Here is a 20,190-nt window from a genome sequence, read left to right on the forward strand (position 1 = left end):
CTAGAATAACACCTAGTATATTTTCATGGTGGGCTGAATAGGGTAGTTGAGTTTATTGATGCATAGTGGGGTTTTATTGTCAAGCAGGTGAGGGGAGGCAATGAAGAATTTTGTTTTTTCTGGGTTGAGCTTGAGCTTGAAATCTGTCATCCATTGTTCCATCTCATTTATGGCATCGGATGCCTTGGGAATGGTTTCCGAGACGGAGTTGGCGAATGGGATGATGATCGTAAAGTCATCTGCGTAGCTGAATAGTTTTATTCCTAGTTGGGTTAGTTTCACACCTAATGAGGACATGTAGATATTGAAAAGTGGTGACCCTTGTGGCACTCCGGATGAGTTGCTCCAGGTGTCGGAGTGTTCGTTGTTAAAGCGTACCTGGTAAGAACGGGATGTGAGGAAGCCATGAAACCAGTTTAGTACCTCAGCTCTGATACCAATGGCATCTAAGCATTGCATCATTTTCTCATGGTCTACCAAGTCGAATGCAGAGCTCATATCGAATTGCATGATCAGGGCGTTGAGGCCCTTACTAAATAATAGGCGCAGATAGTCTAGGATGGCAGCGATTACTGTCTCCGTACTGAATAGGGTTCTAAAGCCGGATTGAGTTTCATGCAGGAGAGAGAATTGATTAAGGTAGTCCATTAGTTGGATGTGTACTAGTCCTTCCGATTTTTACAATGAATGGGACAGATGCTATTGGTCTGTAGTTTGTTATTAGCACTGAGGATTCTTTTCTATTTTTTGGGATGGGGGTTATTATTATGTGGCCGTTGTTAGTGAGGAAAGTCCCATTTTTTAGGTTGTGGGTTAGGTAGTGTAATAGTGATATTTTGAATTCTGGTGGTGCTGCTTTCATAATCTCCGGAGGGCATGTATCTAGGATGCAGTGAGATTTAGAGTATTTGTTGTAGAGTTTGGTGTAGGTATTCCATTCTGGATCTAGAAAGGAACTCCAGATCATGTCTGTAGGTATTTCATTGTCATGTGAGTTAGCTATTTGGTAGTTGCTGGGGATGATTGTTACATCGTTATTGCTTATACAGTTATTTTTTAGGTTTTTAATTTTGGAATCAAAATATAGAGCTAGGTCCTTCGCGGAGGGTAACTTTATGTTGTGCTCAGGTGTGGTGTAGCGGGTGGTGGCAAATAGGTTTCTGACTATGTTGAATAACTCTTTTGTATTGATTCCTTGTGAACCTTTGCATGATAAGTTAATTTTGGTGGAGTAGAACGCTTTGCGTTTGCCTTTTATCAGTTGTTTGTAGGTTTTTATGTAGGCTCTCCATTTGTTGCGGTCTGTCAGTTCTCCTGTTTTATTCCAAATCCTTTCTAGTCGCCTAGCTGTTTGTTTAGTTTTTAATAGTTCGGTGTCGAACCATTTGTTGTATTTGTTTGCGTTGCTTTTGCTTTTATGTATGGGGGCGATTTTATCTAGGATGGAAGTACTGGTTGTATTCCAATGGTCCCAGAAGTCTATTCCTTCCTCTATTACTGTATGCGGTTTGTATTCTGACTAGTATTCTTCTGGATTAATATAACCTCTTGTTTGATGTTCTTTTTTTATCATCAGACGTGTTTTAGATTTTCGGTGTGACCAGATCAGTTTAAAATAATAGGTGAAGTGGTCGGACCAGATCTCGTGATGCCAGGTGCCTTCAGTCAGAGAGATGATTGGGTCAAGGTTTTCCTTTGTGGACATGGCAACTAGGTCTAAATGATGGCCTTTTTCGTGAGTTTGTGTGGGTACGGGGATGTTGTAGTTGAGTAGAGTTAGGAAGTTTTTAAGCTCTATTGCGTCTGTGTTGTTCTCTTCGTCTAGGTGTAAATTTATGTCCCCTGTGATGATGTTGTAGTTGGGGCTGATAGAATTGTGTAGGACGAATTCGCAGAAGTCTTCTTTGGCTTTGGGCCAGCTTTTAGGCGGGATGTAGAATAGTATGCTGGATAAGGATTCTTCTAGCTGGGTATTATTGATTTTACAGGCTAGGATTTCTAGGTTGTCTGTCATTTTAGAATCTAGAAGTTCGAACTCGAATCCTTCTTTAAGGATTATGGCTAATCCTCCTTTTTTTCCTGTGCGGTTTAACGTAAGGATTTTGAAATTGTTTGGTAGAAGATCAGATATAATAGGATCATCTTCAGATAGTAACCAAGTTTCATCAAAGGACTGAGATTCAAAGCATTTGCAATCAAACTAGAATTTTAATAATAATAATAACTTTATTTTGTATACCGCCATACCCAGAGAGTTCTAGGCAGTTCACAGCAATTAATTAAGATTATAAACGATGAGATCATTGGAATTAATATTTTAGGAATGTAGAGGTCATTGAAGTTGATAGGAATATACAAGAATGTACAAGGAATATACAAGAGTATACAAGAATGTACAAGGAATATATTAGAATGTACAGGAATATACAAGGAGTATATAAGAATGTACAAGGAATGTAAAAGAATGTACAGGAATATTCAGGAATATACAGGAATGTACAATAGGAAGGTAAAATTTTTTTATTTTCAGGAATATACTAGTCATTGAAGTTGACAGGTTTGGAGGGTACGATAAGAGAGAAGGAGGTGGTTCACCTGTGTTGATGGGATATGAAAAGGTGTGAGGGTGTGTTAAGGATTCTGTCCGTGGAATAAGTGAGTTTTGAGTTTTTTTCTGAAGTCAAGGTAGGTGGGGGCGTCAAGTACAATTTGGGCTAGCCATGAGTTTAGTTTAGCTGCCTGGAAGGAGAAGGTTTTGTCAAGGAACTTTTTGAGACAACATAATTTTAGGGAGGGGAAGGCGAACAGATGAATTCTGCAAGAGTTCTTATTGTTGTGATTTAGCTTGAAGTGAGGGTTGAGGTAGCTTGGGGATAGGCCAAATGCAATTTTGTAGCAGAGGCATGCGAACTTGAATATGACTCTGGATTCAAATGGCAGCCAGTGCAGTTTATGGTAGAAAGGGGTGTTGTGTTCCCTTTTGTTTAAGCCAAATATAAGGCGGACGGCGGTGTTCTGGAACAGTTTTAGTCTCCTGATGGTTTTCTTCATGGAGCCTAGATAAATGATGTTGCAGTAATCCAGGATGCTGAGAATGGAGGATTGTACTAACAGGCGGAATGAGTTGTCATCGAAGTATTTTTTTATGGTGCGGAGTTTCCAGAGCACCGAGAAGCTTTTCCTGACGGTAAGATCAGTGTGTTTCTCAAGGGATAGGTGTTTGTCCAGGGTGACTCCCAGTATTTTTAGGGTTTGTTCTAGGGGGAAGTCCGATCCATTCACTTGAATTGAGGTTTCTTTGATTTTGTCGTTGGGGGTGCCCAGGAAGAATTTAGTTTTGTCAGAGTTTAGTTTTAATTTGTAGGATAGCATCCAGAGTTCTATCTGCCTGAGTATGTGTGATATAGAGTTAAGCAGCTCTAGAGTGAAACTGGATAGTGGGATGACTATTGTGATATCATCTGCATAAATGTAGAATTTGAGCTTGAAGCTTTGCAGGAGGTTTCCCAGGGAGTCAAGATAGACGTTGAACAGGGTGGGGGATAGGGGTGAGCCCTGGGGAACCCCACAGGAATTGTCCCAGCTGTGGGAGAAAGAGTCGTTCTTGATCACCCTGTAAGATCTATTTCTTAGGAACCCGTGGAACCAGTTGAGAACCTGGCCAGAGATGCCAATGTGTGCAAGGCAGTCTAGGAGAATAGTGTGGTCGACTAGGTCGAAAGCACTGCTTAGGTCAAGTTGCAAGATTAGGCCGCTGGAACCCTGGCTGAAGAGTGAGTGCAGGTGATCGAGTAGAGAGGCTATGATGGTTTCAGTGCTATGGCCAGAACGAAAGCCCGATTGGTTGTCGTGTAAGATGTTGAATTTGTCCAGATATGAGGTTAGTTTGGCATTTACCGCCCCTTCTGTTATTTTGGTGACTAGCGGGATGCTGGTGATAGGTCTGTAATTAGACGGAATGTTGGGTGGTTCTTTTGTGTTTTTTATAATTGGAGTTATCAAGATGTGGCCTTGCTCTACTGGGAAATTTCCTGCGGATAGTAAAGAGTTGATCCATGCCAACATATTGGTTTTAAAGTGGATTGGGGAGGTTTTCATGACATTTGGGGGGCAGGTGTCTAGTTTGCAGTAGGAGTTATAATATTTGTTGTAGTATTTATTGAAGGATTGCCAGTCTATGGTTGTGAAATGGTTCCAACTTAGGTCAGTTCTGAACCCTAGGTCAGAATTGCATATGTTTGTGTCTTGGAGGATTGTAAAGTACCCTTGGGGATTGGCAGGGGCAGTTATTGATGATCTTAATTTTTGTATCTTGGAATTGAAGAAATTTGCTAGGATGTTTGCTGTTAATGTGGATTCCTCCTGGATGTCAGTGAGAGTCTCGAGGTTGTAGAGGTCGTTTACCAGGTTGAAGAGGTTTCTGCTGTTAAGTGTAACATTTCCAATTTTTTGGCCGTAGAAATTTTTTTGTTTTTCCTTGGTGAGGTTTTTGTAGTTTTTTACTTTTGATCTCCAAGCAACCCTGTGTTCCTGAGTACCGGATTTAGTCCATAGTCTTTCTGCCTTTCTTAGTTTCCTCTTTAACAGTAGTAGTTCAGAATCAAACCATCCCTCTAGATTTGGAGTTCTAACTCTGTGGGTTTTTAAAGGGGCAATTTTGTTTAGAATGTTAGTGCTGTCTTTAGTCCAGGAGGGCATGAATTGATCCGTTTCTGCGTTCTGTTTTGTGATATTCTCATAGTGGGACCAGAATTCCGTTGGGTCAATCTTACCTCTGGAAGTGTGAGTTTTATTATTTCTTATTTTATTGTTTTTTTGTTGGCAGCCAATATTGAAGTTACATAGTCTATGGTCAGACCATAGGGAGTCTGACCAGTTATCTTCTTTCCAGGAGAATTTGGGGTTGGCTGGTTCTTTGGAGGAGAAAGTCACCAGTTCTAACTAATGACCTTTTTGATGGGTTTTGATTGGAGGTGGTATGAAGTAGCCTAATTGGGAGATAAGTAACCAAAAATCTGATATTTATGGTTGGTCTTTTTGCTCTAGGTGGATGTTGATGTCTCCACATAATAAGTTGTACGGGCTTGCTAATGAGCTGGTTATTAAAAATTCAGCAAAGTCCTCCTTGGCTAGGTTCCATTTATTTGGTGGGACATAAAACAGAATTGTTAGAGAGGCTGTTAGGGATTTTGAAGTTAGTGATATTGATAATATCTCCAAGTTGGGCGAGGATTCGGAGTTAAGAAAAAGCGCAATTTTATTTCTTACAGAACAGGAAATGGGGTTTCGAAAATTCATGATTCCTGGCGCCGTGAGGTGTGCTTCTGTGGCAGTATTCTATTTGACACCTCACAGCGCTTGCAGGGGCTGGAGGCGCGTGTGGTGGCTGAAGGTGCGCAACTGTGCTCTCTCCCTGCCCGCGTCCTTGGCAGGGAACACACCTCCTGCCCTCACTCGCCGCCGCCGCTGATCCTCCTCTTCAGAGCAGCCTGCGATCGTGGCCGGCTTTAAAGAACCTCGCAGGCCGCTCTCCAACCTCAGTAGCATGCTCCCTCTACTGAGTGCTACCGAGTTGGAGAGCGGCCTGCTAGGTTCGCTAAAGCCGGCCACAATGATCACAGGCTGCTTTGAAGAGGAGCAGGCCAGAAGACACCGGGATGGAGGGAGGGTAAGAAGGGGATCAATACCAGGAGCCAGGGGGAGAGGGAAAGGGAAAGGGGCTGCTTTGGGGGGAAGGGTGTGCTGGGGGAGAGACAGAAGGGGCCATGGATAGGGAGAGGGAAAGGGGACTGCTTTGGGGGGGGGAGGTGTGCTGAGGACAGACAGCTTTGCTCTGGGGGGGGAAGACAGAAGGGGCCATGGAGAGACAGGGAGAGGGAAAGGGGGCTGCTTTGGAGGGGAGGTGTGCTGGGGACAGACAGCTTTGCTCTGGGAGGAGACAGAAGGAGCCATGGAGAGATAGGGAGAGGGAAAGGGGGCAGCTTTGGGGGGGTGGTGTGCTGGGGACAGACAGCTTTGCTTTGGGGGGGAAGACAGGAGGGGCCCTGGGGAGACAGGGAGAGGGAAAGGGGGCTGCTTTGGGGGGAGGCGTGTGCTTGGGGCAAACAGCTTTACTCTGGGGGGAAGACAGAAAGGGCCATGGAGAGACAGGGAGAGGAAAAGGGGGCTTCTTTGGGGGGAGGGGTGTGCTGGGGGGAGACAGAAGGGGCCATGGAGAGATAGGTAGATGGAAAGGGGGGGCTGCTTTGGGGGAGGTGTGCTGGGGATAGACAGCTTTGCTCTGGGAGGAGACAGAAGGGGCCCTGGAGAGACAGGGAGAGGGAAAGGGGGATGCTTTGGGGGGAGGGGTGTGCTTGGGGCAAACAGCTTTGCTCTTGGGGAGAAGACAGAAGGGGCCATGGAGAGATAGGGAGAGGGAAAGGGGGCTGCTTTGGGGGGAGGGGTGTGCTGGGGGGAGACAGAAGGGGCCATGGAGAGATAGGGAGAGGGAAAGGGGGCTGCTTTGAGGGGTGAGGTGTGCTGGGGACAGATAGCTTTGCTCTGGGGGGAAGACAGAAGGGGCCCTGGAGAGACAAGAGAGAGAAAGGAGGCTGCTTTGGGGGGAGGGGTGTGCTTGGGGCAAACAGCTTTGCTCTGGGGGGGAAGACAGAAGGGGCCATGGAGAGACAGGGAGAGGGGGAGGGGTGTGCTGGGGGAGACAGAAGGGGCCATGGAGAGATAGGGAGACGGAAAGTGGGCTGCTTTGGGGGGAGGCTTTGCTGGGGACAGACAGCTTTGCTCTGGGGGGGAAGACAGAAGAGGGCCATGGAGAGACAGTTAGGGAGAGGGAAAGAGGGCTGCTTTGGGGGGGAGGTGTGTGCTGGGGGCAGACAGCTTTGCTCGGGGGAGGGAGACAGAAGGATACAGACAGTGGCCAAGGAGAGAGAGATAAAGAAACACAGACAGACAGACACATCTATTCTAGCACCCGTTAATGTAACGGGCTTAAAGACTAGTATATATATATATATATACACACACACACTCACACACACCATATATACTTGAATATAAGTTGAGACACAGTTTTCCCCCAAAAAAGGAAGGAAAAATGGTTGACTCAAATATAAGACAGAGGCTTAATATTCAAGTGCCATTCCCTGCTAGGATCTGTACCCAGTGTCCTCTCCCTCACACCCTCCCCTGACAGGCTAGGCACCCAGCCCTCTTCCCTTCCTTATCAGGCTCTGCATCCAGCCCCCCTCACTCCCTGCCCTACCAGACTGTGTACTCAGCCTCCTCACTCCTTGCCATGTGCTATACCCAGCCCCCCTCACTCCCTGCAGGCTTTGCACCCTGTCTCACCTTCCTACCCTATACCCCCCCTCTGGTGATCTAATGGTAGGCCAGGACAGGACAGATCCCTCCTGTCTCCCGTCCCAGCTGATTAACAATTTTTTTTTACACCCCCCCACCCCCCAGTGTACCTTTTACGCTGTTTTTAATCCTTGGTGGTCCAGCGATGTATGGGATAGGAGCGATCTTTCTCACTGGATGTCTGGTGGCCAGCGGCAAACCTGACAGGACCGAGCTTTCGTGCTTCCTGCTTGGCCCCGCGCTGCTCTCTGAATGGCTGTTGCCAGTTCTCAATGAAAGGCGTATGCAGCACTGTACATTCTAACACACAATACATAGTCCCTGCTCAGAAGAGCTTACAATCTCATTTAGACAGGACATTTCAGGGTTGGGGAGATTATAGTGGGTATAGACATCTGACAGCAGTGAGTGGGTGTTAAGAGATGAAAGCAGTTTTAAAAAAGTGGGCCTTTAACTTGGATTTGAATTCTGCCAGGGACGGAGCATGACATATTGATTCAGGCAGTCTGTTGCAGACATACGGTGCTGCAAAAAAGAAGGGACAGAGTCTGGAATTGGCATTGGAAGAGAAGAGTACAGATAAGAGGGGTGATAAGCAAGGAGAGATATTGGGGGGCTTCAGAGTGAATGCACTTGTAAGTCAGCAAGAGGAGTTTAAACTGAATTCGGAAATGGACAGGGAGCCAATGAAACGACTTGAGGAGAGGGGTAATGTGAGAATAGCGGCTCTCACGGAATATGAGTCACGCAGCAGAATTTTGAACGGATTGAAGAGACGAGAGATGGGCTATGGAATGAGGACGCATAGGATAAAGGGGAAAGACTCAGTAAATCCTTCTTCCAAGGACAGGATAGGCAGACTAGCTTTATGTGCCTTCATATTTCTCTTTTCCTAGGACTCTGTTATGTCTCTTGATTTATTTCTCTGAGATTTCCCAGCAACATTCCTTTCTATGGTCCAGATACTGTTAGAACAATTCAGGAGCTTGATTCTTCCTAATACTATCCTTACTAAAATGTTCTGAATCTCTGGGTTTTTTCCAGGTGACCAGGACGGGCTATTTTTAGCATCAGGGGGCTCACCATTTAGGCATTCCATTTCTGGCTCCTCGCCTTCAGGATGTTTCTGCAGTCTCTGTGCCTTCCTGCGTTTCTTGCAGTAGAACATGAGTCCTAGCACAATGATGATGTAAGCCACAGCAGCTCCGACTGACAGTCCGACGGTCTGGATCATTTTATATGGTGTGTGGCTGCCTGGCTCCACACCATCAGCAATGGGTTTATCTGTGGAACAGGAATAAGCATCAGTTTCTAAAATAATAATAAAATATGATATAAGGTGATAACTTTATCAAACTAACAATTATTTAACTGCCCACCTAAGATAAAAATATGCAATCTGCCAGATTTTCAACCTTTTGCTTGGAAAACTAAGCACACACATTTATATCTGGCATTTGGGGTGCGCAATCTTTTTGCTTAAAATACATGCATGCATTTGAAATCAAAAGTCAAGACATAAGTGCAAACCCTGCCCGGAATACCTTCTCAAGCTAGAGGGAAACTTCTATGCATTTACTTGCATAAAAGCCCGCTTGCACATGTAAAGCACTGAACTAAACCACAGAAACATAGCAGCTGCCATACTGGGTCAGACCATCCAGCCATCTCCAGCGATGCCCAATTCCGTTTGGAAAATTACTCTCTTCTTGACTGGTTTTCATAGAATAAAGGGATCTGGATTTAGTTCACCCTTTTCTCAGCAGCTTAAGGCAAGTTACATTCCAGTTCAGTAGATATTTTCCTGTCACTGAAAAGCTCACAACCCAAGTCAGCAAGGTTAGGTGAACCATCGTTAACATTGTAAATGATGGCAGATAAAGACCAACAGTCACACTCATTACCAAGGCAATGTTGAACCAACAATCCAGCAGCAGTATTATATTGTACTTGTTAAGCTCCACTAAAAGATTGCAGCAAGATTTGAACCTGACTTTCCTGGGTAACCATTAAGTTAGTCTTCCACTCCACTCCAATCAGAAGCGAATACCCCCTTTTTCATGCTGACTGAACATATCAGGGACAAATTGTCACTGTCCCTGCAGGAACTCAATTTCCCCATCCCATCACCATGAGTTTTGTCATTGTCCCATTCCTGTAAGCTCTGCCTTAACTGCACAAGCCTCAACCACTTGTGATTTTAAAGTGTTTGAGGCATGTGCAGATGACAACAGAGCTTGCAGGGATGGGATGGGAAACTGAGTTCCTGCGGGGACAGGGAAAAATTGTCCCCATGTCATTCTCTAACAGTGGATCATGGAGCTAATCAAACTGTACACTAAAACTAGAGCATTAAAAACCTCTGACCCAAATGAGACCATGTGCTATATAGCATCTCTTGTGGTAAAATAACCCGACTTAATGGTAGCCTGATGGTTAGTGCAGTGGCCCAAGAACCTGGTGAGCTGAAGCTCCTGTGACTCTGGGCCAGTTTCTCAACATAAGCAAAAAGTGCGGTGATGGTGTTCGGGACGCCAAGTCTTTATTGAACAAACATGAAACAGTATGCATCCAAAAGGTGTTTGTTCAATAAAGACTTGGCGTCCCGAACACCATCACCGCACTTTTTTGCTTATGTTCTTTGACTTGATATTTATTGGATTCTTTGTTGTTGCCTTCCAGTTTCTTAACATAGCATAGCTCACAGCGGCTTACAAAAGAGTCAAGCTGTAGAAAAACAGCAAAAATATAAATCTGACATCATTCAGTACAGTACTACATCAATATGCAGTCACTGATTCCCCTGAAATTTTGTACATAAAACCATTTTTAACATGCACCTAAAATTTAAATAAAATGACGCTTTGTTTACCAGAAGGAGAAATGAGGTTCTTACCTGCTAATTGTCTTTCTGTTAGCCTGTAGACTGGTATAGTCCTTATGAATGGGTTATATGCCTCACTGCTACCAGCAGGTGGAGACTGAACACTAACTTGTATATCAATCTAGATTCCCCCCTAGCAACTCAATCTGCCAAATAGCCAAGCAGAACCTAGGAAAGACTTCAGCTGAAAACAGTATAACACACTCCGAACAGGAGTGAAAAAAACAACAAATACTTATAAACTGCTGTTGGAAACATGTGTATAACTTAATCCTGGCATAGAAAACATCCCCACAGCTCATCAACTAAGCTAGCTGAGCCATTGCTGCTGTTCTTACTTCTCCCCGGCCCTAGAAAAATTATAGAACCCACAGAAAAAACAAAATCTGCACGCAAGCAAATCAAAACCCGCAATCACTGCACAAAGACAGATAAGGTGGAGAACTATATCAATCTACAGGCTAACAGAAAGAAAATTAACAGGTAAGAACCTAATTTCTCCTTCTGTATCGCTTGGTAGACTGGTATAGTCCTTACGAATGGGACGTACCAAAGCAGTACCCATTAAGGGTGGGACCCTCGAAGGGCTGACACCAGAACACATTCACCAAATACCACATCCAGACACGCTTAAACATCCACATGGTAGTGTCGGACAAAGGAATGCAGCCTTGCAAATATCCACTGGAGGCACTAGAGAACACTCAGCCGAAGAAGCTGCCTGACCCCTAGTGGAATGAACCTTGTTAGGATGGGAGGACATAAGAGAAGTGGAAAGACAGTGGTCTAAACTGAAAGGAGAGATAAAAATGGCTATGGACCTTATGTGAAGAAAATTAATAAAAACAAGGGAAAAAAGGAAGCCGATATGGTTCTCCAAACTAGTGGCGGAGAAAATAAAGGCAAAAGAGTTGGCGTTCGTGAAATATTTATAAAACCAAGAAGAGGAGTGCAGAAAGGACTGCAGGGTGAAACTGAAAGAAGCCAAGAGAGAGATACGTCTGACAAAAGCACAGGCGAAAGAACAAATGGCTAAAAATGTAAAAAAAGGGAGATAAAATTTTTTTCAGATATATTAGTGAAAGAAGGAAGACGAAAAATGGAATTGCTAAACTAAAAGATGCTGGGAACCGATATGTGGAGAGTGCTGAGGAAAAAGCAAACGTGCCAGCTAAACAAATACTTCTGTTCTCTGTTCACAGAAGAAAATCCTGGAGATTGTCTGGAGTAGAATCTGCGCCATTCACAGAGGAGAGTGTTTATGAGCAACTTGAAAAACTGAAGGTGGACAAAGCGATGAGACCAGACGGGATCCATCTCAGGATACTAAGGGAGCTCAGAGAGGTTCTGGCGAGTCCTATTAAAGACTTGTTCAACAAATCTCTAGAGACGGGAGTGATTCCTGGGGATTGGAGGAGAGCGGATGTGGTCCCTATTCATAAAAGTGGTCACAGGGATGAAGCAGGAAACTACAGGCTGGTGAGCCTCACTTCAGTTGTTGGAAAAATAATGGAAGTGTTACTGAAAGGATAGTGTACTTCCTTGAATCTAATGGGTTACAGGATCCGAGGTAACATGGCTTTACAAAAGGTAAATCGTGCCAAACAAACTGATTGAATTTTTTGATTGGGTGACCAGAGAGCTGGATCGAGGACATAAGCTAGATGCAATTTACTTAGATTTCAGCAAAGCCTTTGATACGGATCCTCAAAGGAGGCTGTTGAACAAACTTGAAGGGCAGAAGTTAGGACCCAAAGTAGTGAACATGGGTCAGAACTGGCTGTCGGACAGACGCCAGAGGATGATGGTTAATGGAAGTCGCTTGAAGGAAGGAAAGGTGACTAGTGGAGTCCCTCAGGGTTTGGTGCTGGGGCCGATCCTGTTCAATATGTTTGTGAGTGACATTGCTGAAGGGTTAGAAGGAAAAGTGTGCCTTTTTGCAGATGATACCAAGATTTGTAACAGAGTAGACACCGAAGAGGGAGTGGAAAATATGAAAAAAGATCTGCAAAAGTTAGAGGAATGGTCTAATGCCTGGCAACTAAAATTCAATGCAAAGAAATGTAAAGTAATGCATTTGGGGATTAATAATCAGAAGGAACTGTATATGCTGGGAGGTGAGAAGCTGATAAGCACGGAAGGAGAGAGGGACCTTGGGGTGATAAGTGTCCGAAGATCTAAAGGCAAATAAACAGTGTGACAAGGCGGTGCTGCTGCCGGAAGGATGCTGGCTGTATAAAGAGAGGCGTAGTCAGTAGAAGGAAGAAGGTGTTGATGCCCCTGTACAGTTCGTTGGTGAGGCCCCACCTGGAGTATTGTGTTAAGTTTTGGAGACCGTATCTGGCGAAAGACGTAAGAAGACTTGAGGCGGTCCAGAGGAGGGCGACGAAAATGATAGGAGGCTTGAGCCAGAAGACGTATGAGGAGAGACTGGAAGCCCTGAATATGTATATCTTAGAGCAGGGGTGTCAAAGTCCCTCCTCGAGGGCCGCAATCCAGTTGGGTTTTCAGGATTTCCCCAATTAATATGCATGAAATCTATTTGCATGCACTTCTTTCACTGTATGCTAAAAGATCTCATGCATATTCATTGAGGAAATCCTGAAAACCCGACTGGATTGCGGCCCTCGAGGAAGGACTTGATACCCCTGCCCTAAAGGAAAGGAGGGACAGGGGAGATATGATTCAGATGTTCAAATACTTGAAGGATATTAAACATAGAACAAATCTTTTCCAGAGAAAGGAAAACCAGAGGACATAATTTGAGGTTGAGGGGTAGTAGATTCAAGAGCAATGTTAGGAGGTATTGGAGAGGAAATGCAAATGTTAGGAATGCACTCGAAAGAGAGGTGGTGAAAAGGAAAACGGTGACGGAGTTCAAAGAAGCATGGGATGAAACACAGAGGATCTAGAAATCATGAAAATAATAGTAAATATTGAACTAAGGCCAGTACTGGGCAGACTTGCATGGTCTGTGTCTGTATATGGACGTTAGGGGGAGGATGGGCTGGAGAGGGCTTCAATGGCTGGGAGGGTGTAGATTAGAGAGCTGCACGGGAACGGGGACGACGGGAATCCCGCGGGACCTGCGGGGATCCCGCGGGTTCCCCTTCGGGGTCACGGGGATCCCATGGGGACGCCCCCTAGGGTCACGGGGATCCCGTGGGGACGCCCCCTAAGGTCGCGGGGATCCCGTGGCGATGCCTCCGAGGGTCGCGGGGTTCCTGCAGGGTTGGATGGCATTCGAGCCGCAAGGCTCGACTTCTTTTCCCTATCTGCTCTGCCACAGTACACAGCTGACCGAAGTCCTTCCCGATGTCAGCGCTGGACGTCGGAGGGAGGACGTAAGCAAAGCCTTCCCTCCCTCCGACGTCAGCGCTGACAACGGGAAGACTTCCGGTCGGCTGTGTGCTGGCAGGGCAGGTAGGGGAAAGAAGATGAGCCTCGTGGCTCGAGCTCCATTTTGCTTGCAGATGAGGGCTGGGAGGCATAATTGTATTAGCTAATTTTTCTTCTGTTGTCCCAGAATCAGGAGTTCTACAGCAGCTTTAAGAAATTATGGTCATCGATAGTGTAAGGAGAGGCTCTTTGAACTCCAACCCAAATATTTTGGTGGCATCAACATTAGAGCTACTCTGGATGTTGGGAATGCATTGACACTTCTTTTGAGATTAAACCTTAATAGAAGTAATTAAAATAGATCATTGCCAGTTTCAAAGAATTCCACTGTATCAGTACCACTACCCCAAATAACCAGAGGCTCACCTCCCAGGTGCCATTAGCACACCTGCACCAAGCTACCCCTCCCCACTGAATACCCCCCCCCCTGAAATTACCACAGGAACGATCCTCAAGGCCCCACCGCTGGGAGGCAGAACACAAAAGGGGGAGGGAGTGCGTTTTTGGCACAAGGCATGAACTTGGGAGAAAGGATGGAGGAAGAGAGGGAAAGAGGTGGGGGAGGGAGTGCGTTTTGGACACAAGGCATAAACTTGGGAAAGAGGATGGAGGAAGGGAGGGAAAGAGATGTTGAGGTGGGGGAGGGAATGCGTATTTTGGACACAGAAGCAAAGACTTGGGAGAGTATGAAGGGAGGGAAAGATGGTTGTGTACATGGGAATGGAAGAAAGGAAAATTTTTGGTCATAGGAAGGGATGTGAGGTACAGATGAGAGGGAGAAATATTGTGGTGGAAAGGGGAAAGTGGGACAGATTAAATGGATGCAAGAGGGAGGAATGTTGGACATAGCGGTGAAGGGGAATGGAGGAAGAGATGTGGCATGGTGCTGGAGAGGGGTAGATAGAAGGAAAAATGTTGGTCATGGGGCTGGTGGGCAGGCACGAAAGATGAAAATGGATAAAATGCTTGACCATGGTAGGAGGAACCAATGGACAGCAACAGAAGAATTTACAGAAGATGGAGAAGTGGAAAAAAAGAAACTGGGACCAACTTTATGGAAAAAATAAGTCTCCAGACAACAAAGGTAAAAAAACGAAATTATTGTACTAAAATATGTTAGCTTTGGGAAATGTATATAGCAGATATCTTTGTATTGTGTTCAAAAAGAAAAGGAAATGCATTTGGTTTTTATTTCTACAATGCTGAAGTACTTGCTGACCCTTGCTGTGACTGGTGGGGATCCCAAGCACCGCCAGCAGAGTACCTCCTCTAGAGATGGCCAGAACTCCCCTCCACCAAGCACAGCAGTCGCTAGCAATATTCATGAGCCACTGAGGTGCTAGCATCCGTGACTCAGGGACGCTACTGCTGCCTGCCAAGCTTGGAAAAAGGGATCCCCAGCCAACTGCAAAGGAAGTCCTCAGCTGACAGCTTGGGGGTTCTCATCAGCTAAGTATTTATATTATATATTTACATTAGAGGCTCGGGTAGAAACCCGTTTACAAAGTATATATTCTTCCCAATTAATATTTCCAAATTAATAAAGTCTTTGCTTATTTGTAAATGGGTTTCTACCAGAGCCTTTAATTCAGTAGCATAATTAAATGAAATAACTATTTCTGAAGTTTATAGGGATGGGCGGGACGGAGGGGATTCCTCGCGGGGACGGAGGGATTCCTCACGGGGACGGGTGGGATTTCTGTCCCCGCGCAACTCTCTAGTGTAGTTGGGCTGGAGTAAGCTTTGACAGAGATTTCAGCAGTTGGAACCCAAGTACAGTACCGGGTAGAGCTTTGGATTATTGCCCAGAAATAGCTAAGAAGAAATAATTTAAAAAATTTAAATTGAATCAGGAAGGGCAGACTGGATGGACCATTCAGGTCTTTATCTGCCATCATCTACTATGTTATGTTACTATGTTAGATGAGAAAATACAGGAAAAAGCTTGTTTTATCAAGTTTATCAAGTTTATCAAGTTTATTATGCAATTTGATTAATCGCCTATTCTACATTCTAGGCGATATACAATCCATAATGAATAAATAAAAACTTGGGGTAGTTATTACATTTATAAATAAAATTACATAATTACAAAAACTTACAATCATGAAACATTAGGGAAACGATATTTAAAGGGTTACATCATGTATCAAATTTTATATTTCAGGATTACAACAATAGGAGGGAATAAAAACATGAATAAAAATATAAAAGGATAAAGAAAGATTATAAAGTTGTATATCAACTAAAAACATCAATTGAATATTAATTAAAAGCGTCATTGAATAAGAAACTTTTAAGCTTAGTCTTAAAATTACTAAGTTCTTTTCTTCTCTAATATATATAGGAAGATTATTCCAGGATTGTGGTGCGGTCCAACTGAAAAAATAGTAAGCCGTCTAGTGTTTATAACTTTCAATTGATGGAATAGCCAATAGATGTTGGTCCTGAGATCTAAGAGTTTCTTGAAGTTATATAGGGAATTAGGACTCTAAAAAATGAAAGCTGGGGTTTGGGACATTATTGATTTGAATGTAAGCAAACAAATTTTATATTGAATACGATGTACCACACGGGAAGCCAGTGGGACTCTTTAAGTAAAGGAGTGACGTGGTTCGAATGTCTTAGCTTTATAAATTATTTTTATGGAAGCGTTCTGTATGATTTGAAGGCGTCTAATTTCTTTTTGGGATATGCCCATGAACAAAGCAATTGCAATAATCTAATTTGGGAAATGATAAGGGAATGTATTAGGATATTTAAAGATTTTTCGCATAAGAATTTTGCAACAGATCGAATTGGCGTATCTAAAAAAGGTAGATTTGACCACAATTGCTTATATGATCGTGGTATGATAATTTCGTGTCGAATGTTATACCTAGGATCTTAATATTTTGGTGAATCAGCAGAGGGGTATGATTAATAGAAATCGGGATAATTGGTTTACTACAGTCTTTCCAAGGAAAAAGCATAACCTTGGTTTTAAGAATATTTAAAGATAGCTTATTGACATCTAACCAATGGTGAATTTGATCCAATTTCTCATTTATTATTGTTATATCTTGTAAGCTGTCAGGGTCAATTGGGTGTAATAACTGAATATCGTCAGCGTAGGCGTAAACAGAAAATCCGATAGATTGACATAAGGTCAAAAGAGGAGCAAGAAAAATGTTAAATAATATTGGAGGGAAATGAGCCCTTTAGACCAGCACACCTCAGGATTTTGGGGGGGAGTTTTGTTTTTTTTACAGAGCAGACTCCATGGCTCTCAAAGCTGGAGGGCTGACCAACCAGGGGGCCGGGCTACCAGCTGAGGCACCTCTACAAAAAATATGGGAAGGTGGGGGAAGTGACCCAGCACAGGGACCCTCCGGTTTAACACCCCCGAGGTCGGACAGATACCCAAACAGGACCCGTCCAAGCTCTATCCGGCATATAAGGGGAACCCAGGAGTCCAAAAAGCACAGTTACTTACCGTAACAGGTGTTATCCAGGGACAGCAGGCAGATATTCTTTACGCATGGGTGACGTCACCGACGGAGCCCACGGTACGGACCTTTTTACTAGAAAGTTCTAGTTGGCCGCACCGCGCGTGCGCGAGTGCCTTCCCGCCCGACGGAGGAGAGCGTGGTCCCCAGTTTAGTATAAGCCAGCTAAGAAGCCAACCCGGGGAGGTGGGTGGGTCGTAAGAATATCTGCCTGCTGTCCCTGGATAACACCTGTTACGGTAAGTAACTGTGCTTTATCCCAGGACAAGCAGGCATGCATATTCTTTACGCATGGGTGACCTCCAAGCTAACAAAGAGGGAGGAGGGAATGGTTGGCCATTAGGAAAAACAAATTCTGAAGTACAGATTGGCCGAAGTGCCCATCCCGTCTGGAGAAAGCATCCAGACAGTAGTGAGTAGTGAATGTGTGAACTGAGGACCAGGTGGCCGCCTTGCAGATTTCCTCAATGGGTGTGGAACGGAGGAAAGCAACAGAAGCGGCCATAGCTCTTACCCTGTGGGCCGTGACAGCACCGTCTAGTGACAGACCGGCCCGAGCGTAACAGAACGCGATGCAAGCTGCAAGCCAGTTGGATAGCGGTCCGTTTAGAGACCGGCTCGACCCAAATGATTTGGGTCGAAGGTCAGGAAGAGCTGAGGGGACAAGCGGTGAGCCCTTGTACGATCAAGATAGTAAGCCAGGGCACGCTTGCAGTCAAGGCTGGTGCAATGCCTGTTCTCCGGGATGTGAATGAGGTTTCGGGAAGAAAACAGGCAACACAATGGACTGGTTGAGGTGAAAAGCTGAGACCACCTTTGGAAGGAACTTGGATGGGTGCGCAGAACCACCTTGTCATGGTGAAAAATAGTGAACGGTGGATCGGCAACCAGTGCATGAAGCTCACTAACCCTCCTGCAGAGGTGATGGCAATGAGGAAAAGAACCTTCCATGTCAGAAATTTGAGCGAAGTTGTGGCAAGCGGCTCAAAGGGGGTTTCATGAGGGCAGATAAAACCACATTCAGGTCCCAGACGACCGGAGGAGGCTTCAGAGGTGGTTTGATGTTGAAGAGGCCCCTCATGAATCGGGAAACCAGAGGGTGAGCCGTGAGAGGTTTCCTAAGACAGGTTCATGAAATGCCGTGATGGCACTGAGATGGACTCTGATAGAGGGTAGACCTTGAGGCCTGCGTTGGACAGGGAGAGCAAGTAGTCCAGAACAGTTTCCACCGCTAAAGAGGTGGGATTGTGATGATGACGGAGGCACCAAGAGGAGAACCTGGTCCACTTCTGATGGTAACTATTGGAGGGGTGGCCGGTTTCCTGGAGGCGTCCAAAAAATGAGACGGACAGGTTGAGACAGATTTCCTGAAGAGGTCAGCCCGAGAGAAACCAAGCTGTCAGGTGGAGCGAAGACAGATTGGGATGTAGTAGAGACTGATGATGCTGTGTAAGAAGAGTAGGAAACACAGGTAGAGGAATGGGATCCCTGGAGCTGAGCTGAAGCAGGAGGGAGAACCAGTGTTGACGAGGCCAACGGGAAGCTATGAGGATCATGGTGGCTCCGTCCCTGCGGAGTTTGGATAAAAGTCCGTAACAATCAGAGGTAGAGGAGGAAAGGCATAGAGGAACCGATCCGTCCAGTCGAGTAGGAATGCATCCGTGGCCAGACGATGAGGAGAAGAAGAGTCTGGAGCAGAACTGGGGCAGCTGATGGTTGTGAGGAGCTGCGAATAGGTCCACCTGCGGAGTGCCCAGCGAGCAAAAGATGGAGTGGAGCGTGGAGGATCCAAAGTCCACTTCGTGAGGTTGAAGGATGCGGCTGAGATTGTCGGCCAGGGAGTTCTGTTCGCCCTGGATGTAGACAGCCTTGAGGAAGAGATTGCGGGCCGTGGCCCAGGTCCAAATGCGAAGAGCCTCCTGACAAAGGAGGCGAGATCCGGTACCGCCCTGTTTGTTGATGTAGTACATGGCAACTTGGTTGTCCGTACACAGGAGCAGAACCTGAGGGCAAAGAAGGTGCTGGAAGGCCTTGAGAGCATAGAATATGGCTCGTAGTTCCAGGAAATTGATGTGATGAAGACGCTCCTGCGGGGTCCAAAGACCCTGGGTGCGTAGGTTCTCCCAGGTGAGCTCCCCATGCATAAGGGGAGGCATCCTGGTGATGGTCATGGAATGCGGGGGGCAGATGAAAAAGAAGGCCCCTGGAAAGATTTGAGGAGTTCAACCACCATTGTAGAGATTGCTGAAGAGACGATGTCACAGAGATGGGATGAGAAAGAAGATTCGAGGTCTGCGACCATTGGTTGGCCAGAGTCCATTGAGGTGTCCTGAGGTGGAGTCGAGGCCAGGGGAAGCACATGCACCGTCGAGGCCATGTGGCCCAGGAGGACCATCATCTGTCTGGCCGAGATGGAGTGATGAAGGAGCACCTGACGACACAGGCGGAGCAGGTTCCGCTGACGGTCGGAGGGGAGAAACGCCCTCATTAGTGTGGTGTCGAGAACTGCTCCAATGAACTGAAGGCGTTGCGTGGGAAGCAGATGCGACTTGGAGGTAGTTGATCTCGAACCCCAGGAGGTGGAGGAGAGAGATGGGTATGATGAGTGGCTTGTAGCACAAGTGGAGACGTAGGGTGCTTTCAACCAACCAATCGTCCCAAGTAGGGGAAACACCTGGAGGTTGTGAGACCTGAGGAAGGCCGCCGCCACAATGAGGCCATTTGGTGAACACCCATGAGGTGATGAAGCGAGGCCAAAAGGTAGCACTTTGTACTGATAATGGCGATGTGTGCAGCCTGGAATCTGAGGTAGGCGACGTGAAGCTGGGTTGATTGGTATGTGAGTGTAGGCCTCATTGAGGTCCAGGGAACATAGCCAGTCGTTCTGAGAGAGATGAGGGTAAAGCGTGGCAAGGGAGAGCATTCTGAACTTCTCCTTGACAAGACATTTGTTGAGGTCCCTGAGATCGAGAATGGGACGTAGGTCTCCTGTCTTTTTTGGAACCAGAAAGTAACGGGAGTAGAATCCCCGGCCCCTTTGTTCCAGAGGTACTTCTTCGATGG

At 45.6% G+C, this 20,190-nt stretch overlaps 1 protein-coding gene across 1 annotated transcript in view; it reads right to left on the bottom strand.

The window, feature by feature from the left end:
* Positions 1 to 20,190, bottom strand: part of PTK7 (protein tyrosine kinase 7 (inactive)) — a 373,613-nt gene that overhangs the window by 117,445 nt on the left and 235,978 nt on the right. The window contains 1 exon segment of the mRNA XM_033937683.1: positions 8,440 to 8,640. Within this exon segment, the coding sequence (XP_033793574.1) occupies positions 8,440 to 8,640 (201 nt within the window).

This window comes from Geotrypetes seraphini, chromosome 3, assembly GCF_902459505.1.
Source record: "Geotrypetes seraphini chromosome 3, aGeoSer1.1, whole genome shotgun sequence".
In the NCBI taxonomy this organism is placed as follows: Eukaryota; Metazoa; Chordata; class Amphibia; order Gymnophiona; family Dermophiidae; genus Geotrypetes; species Geotrypetes seraphini.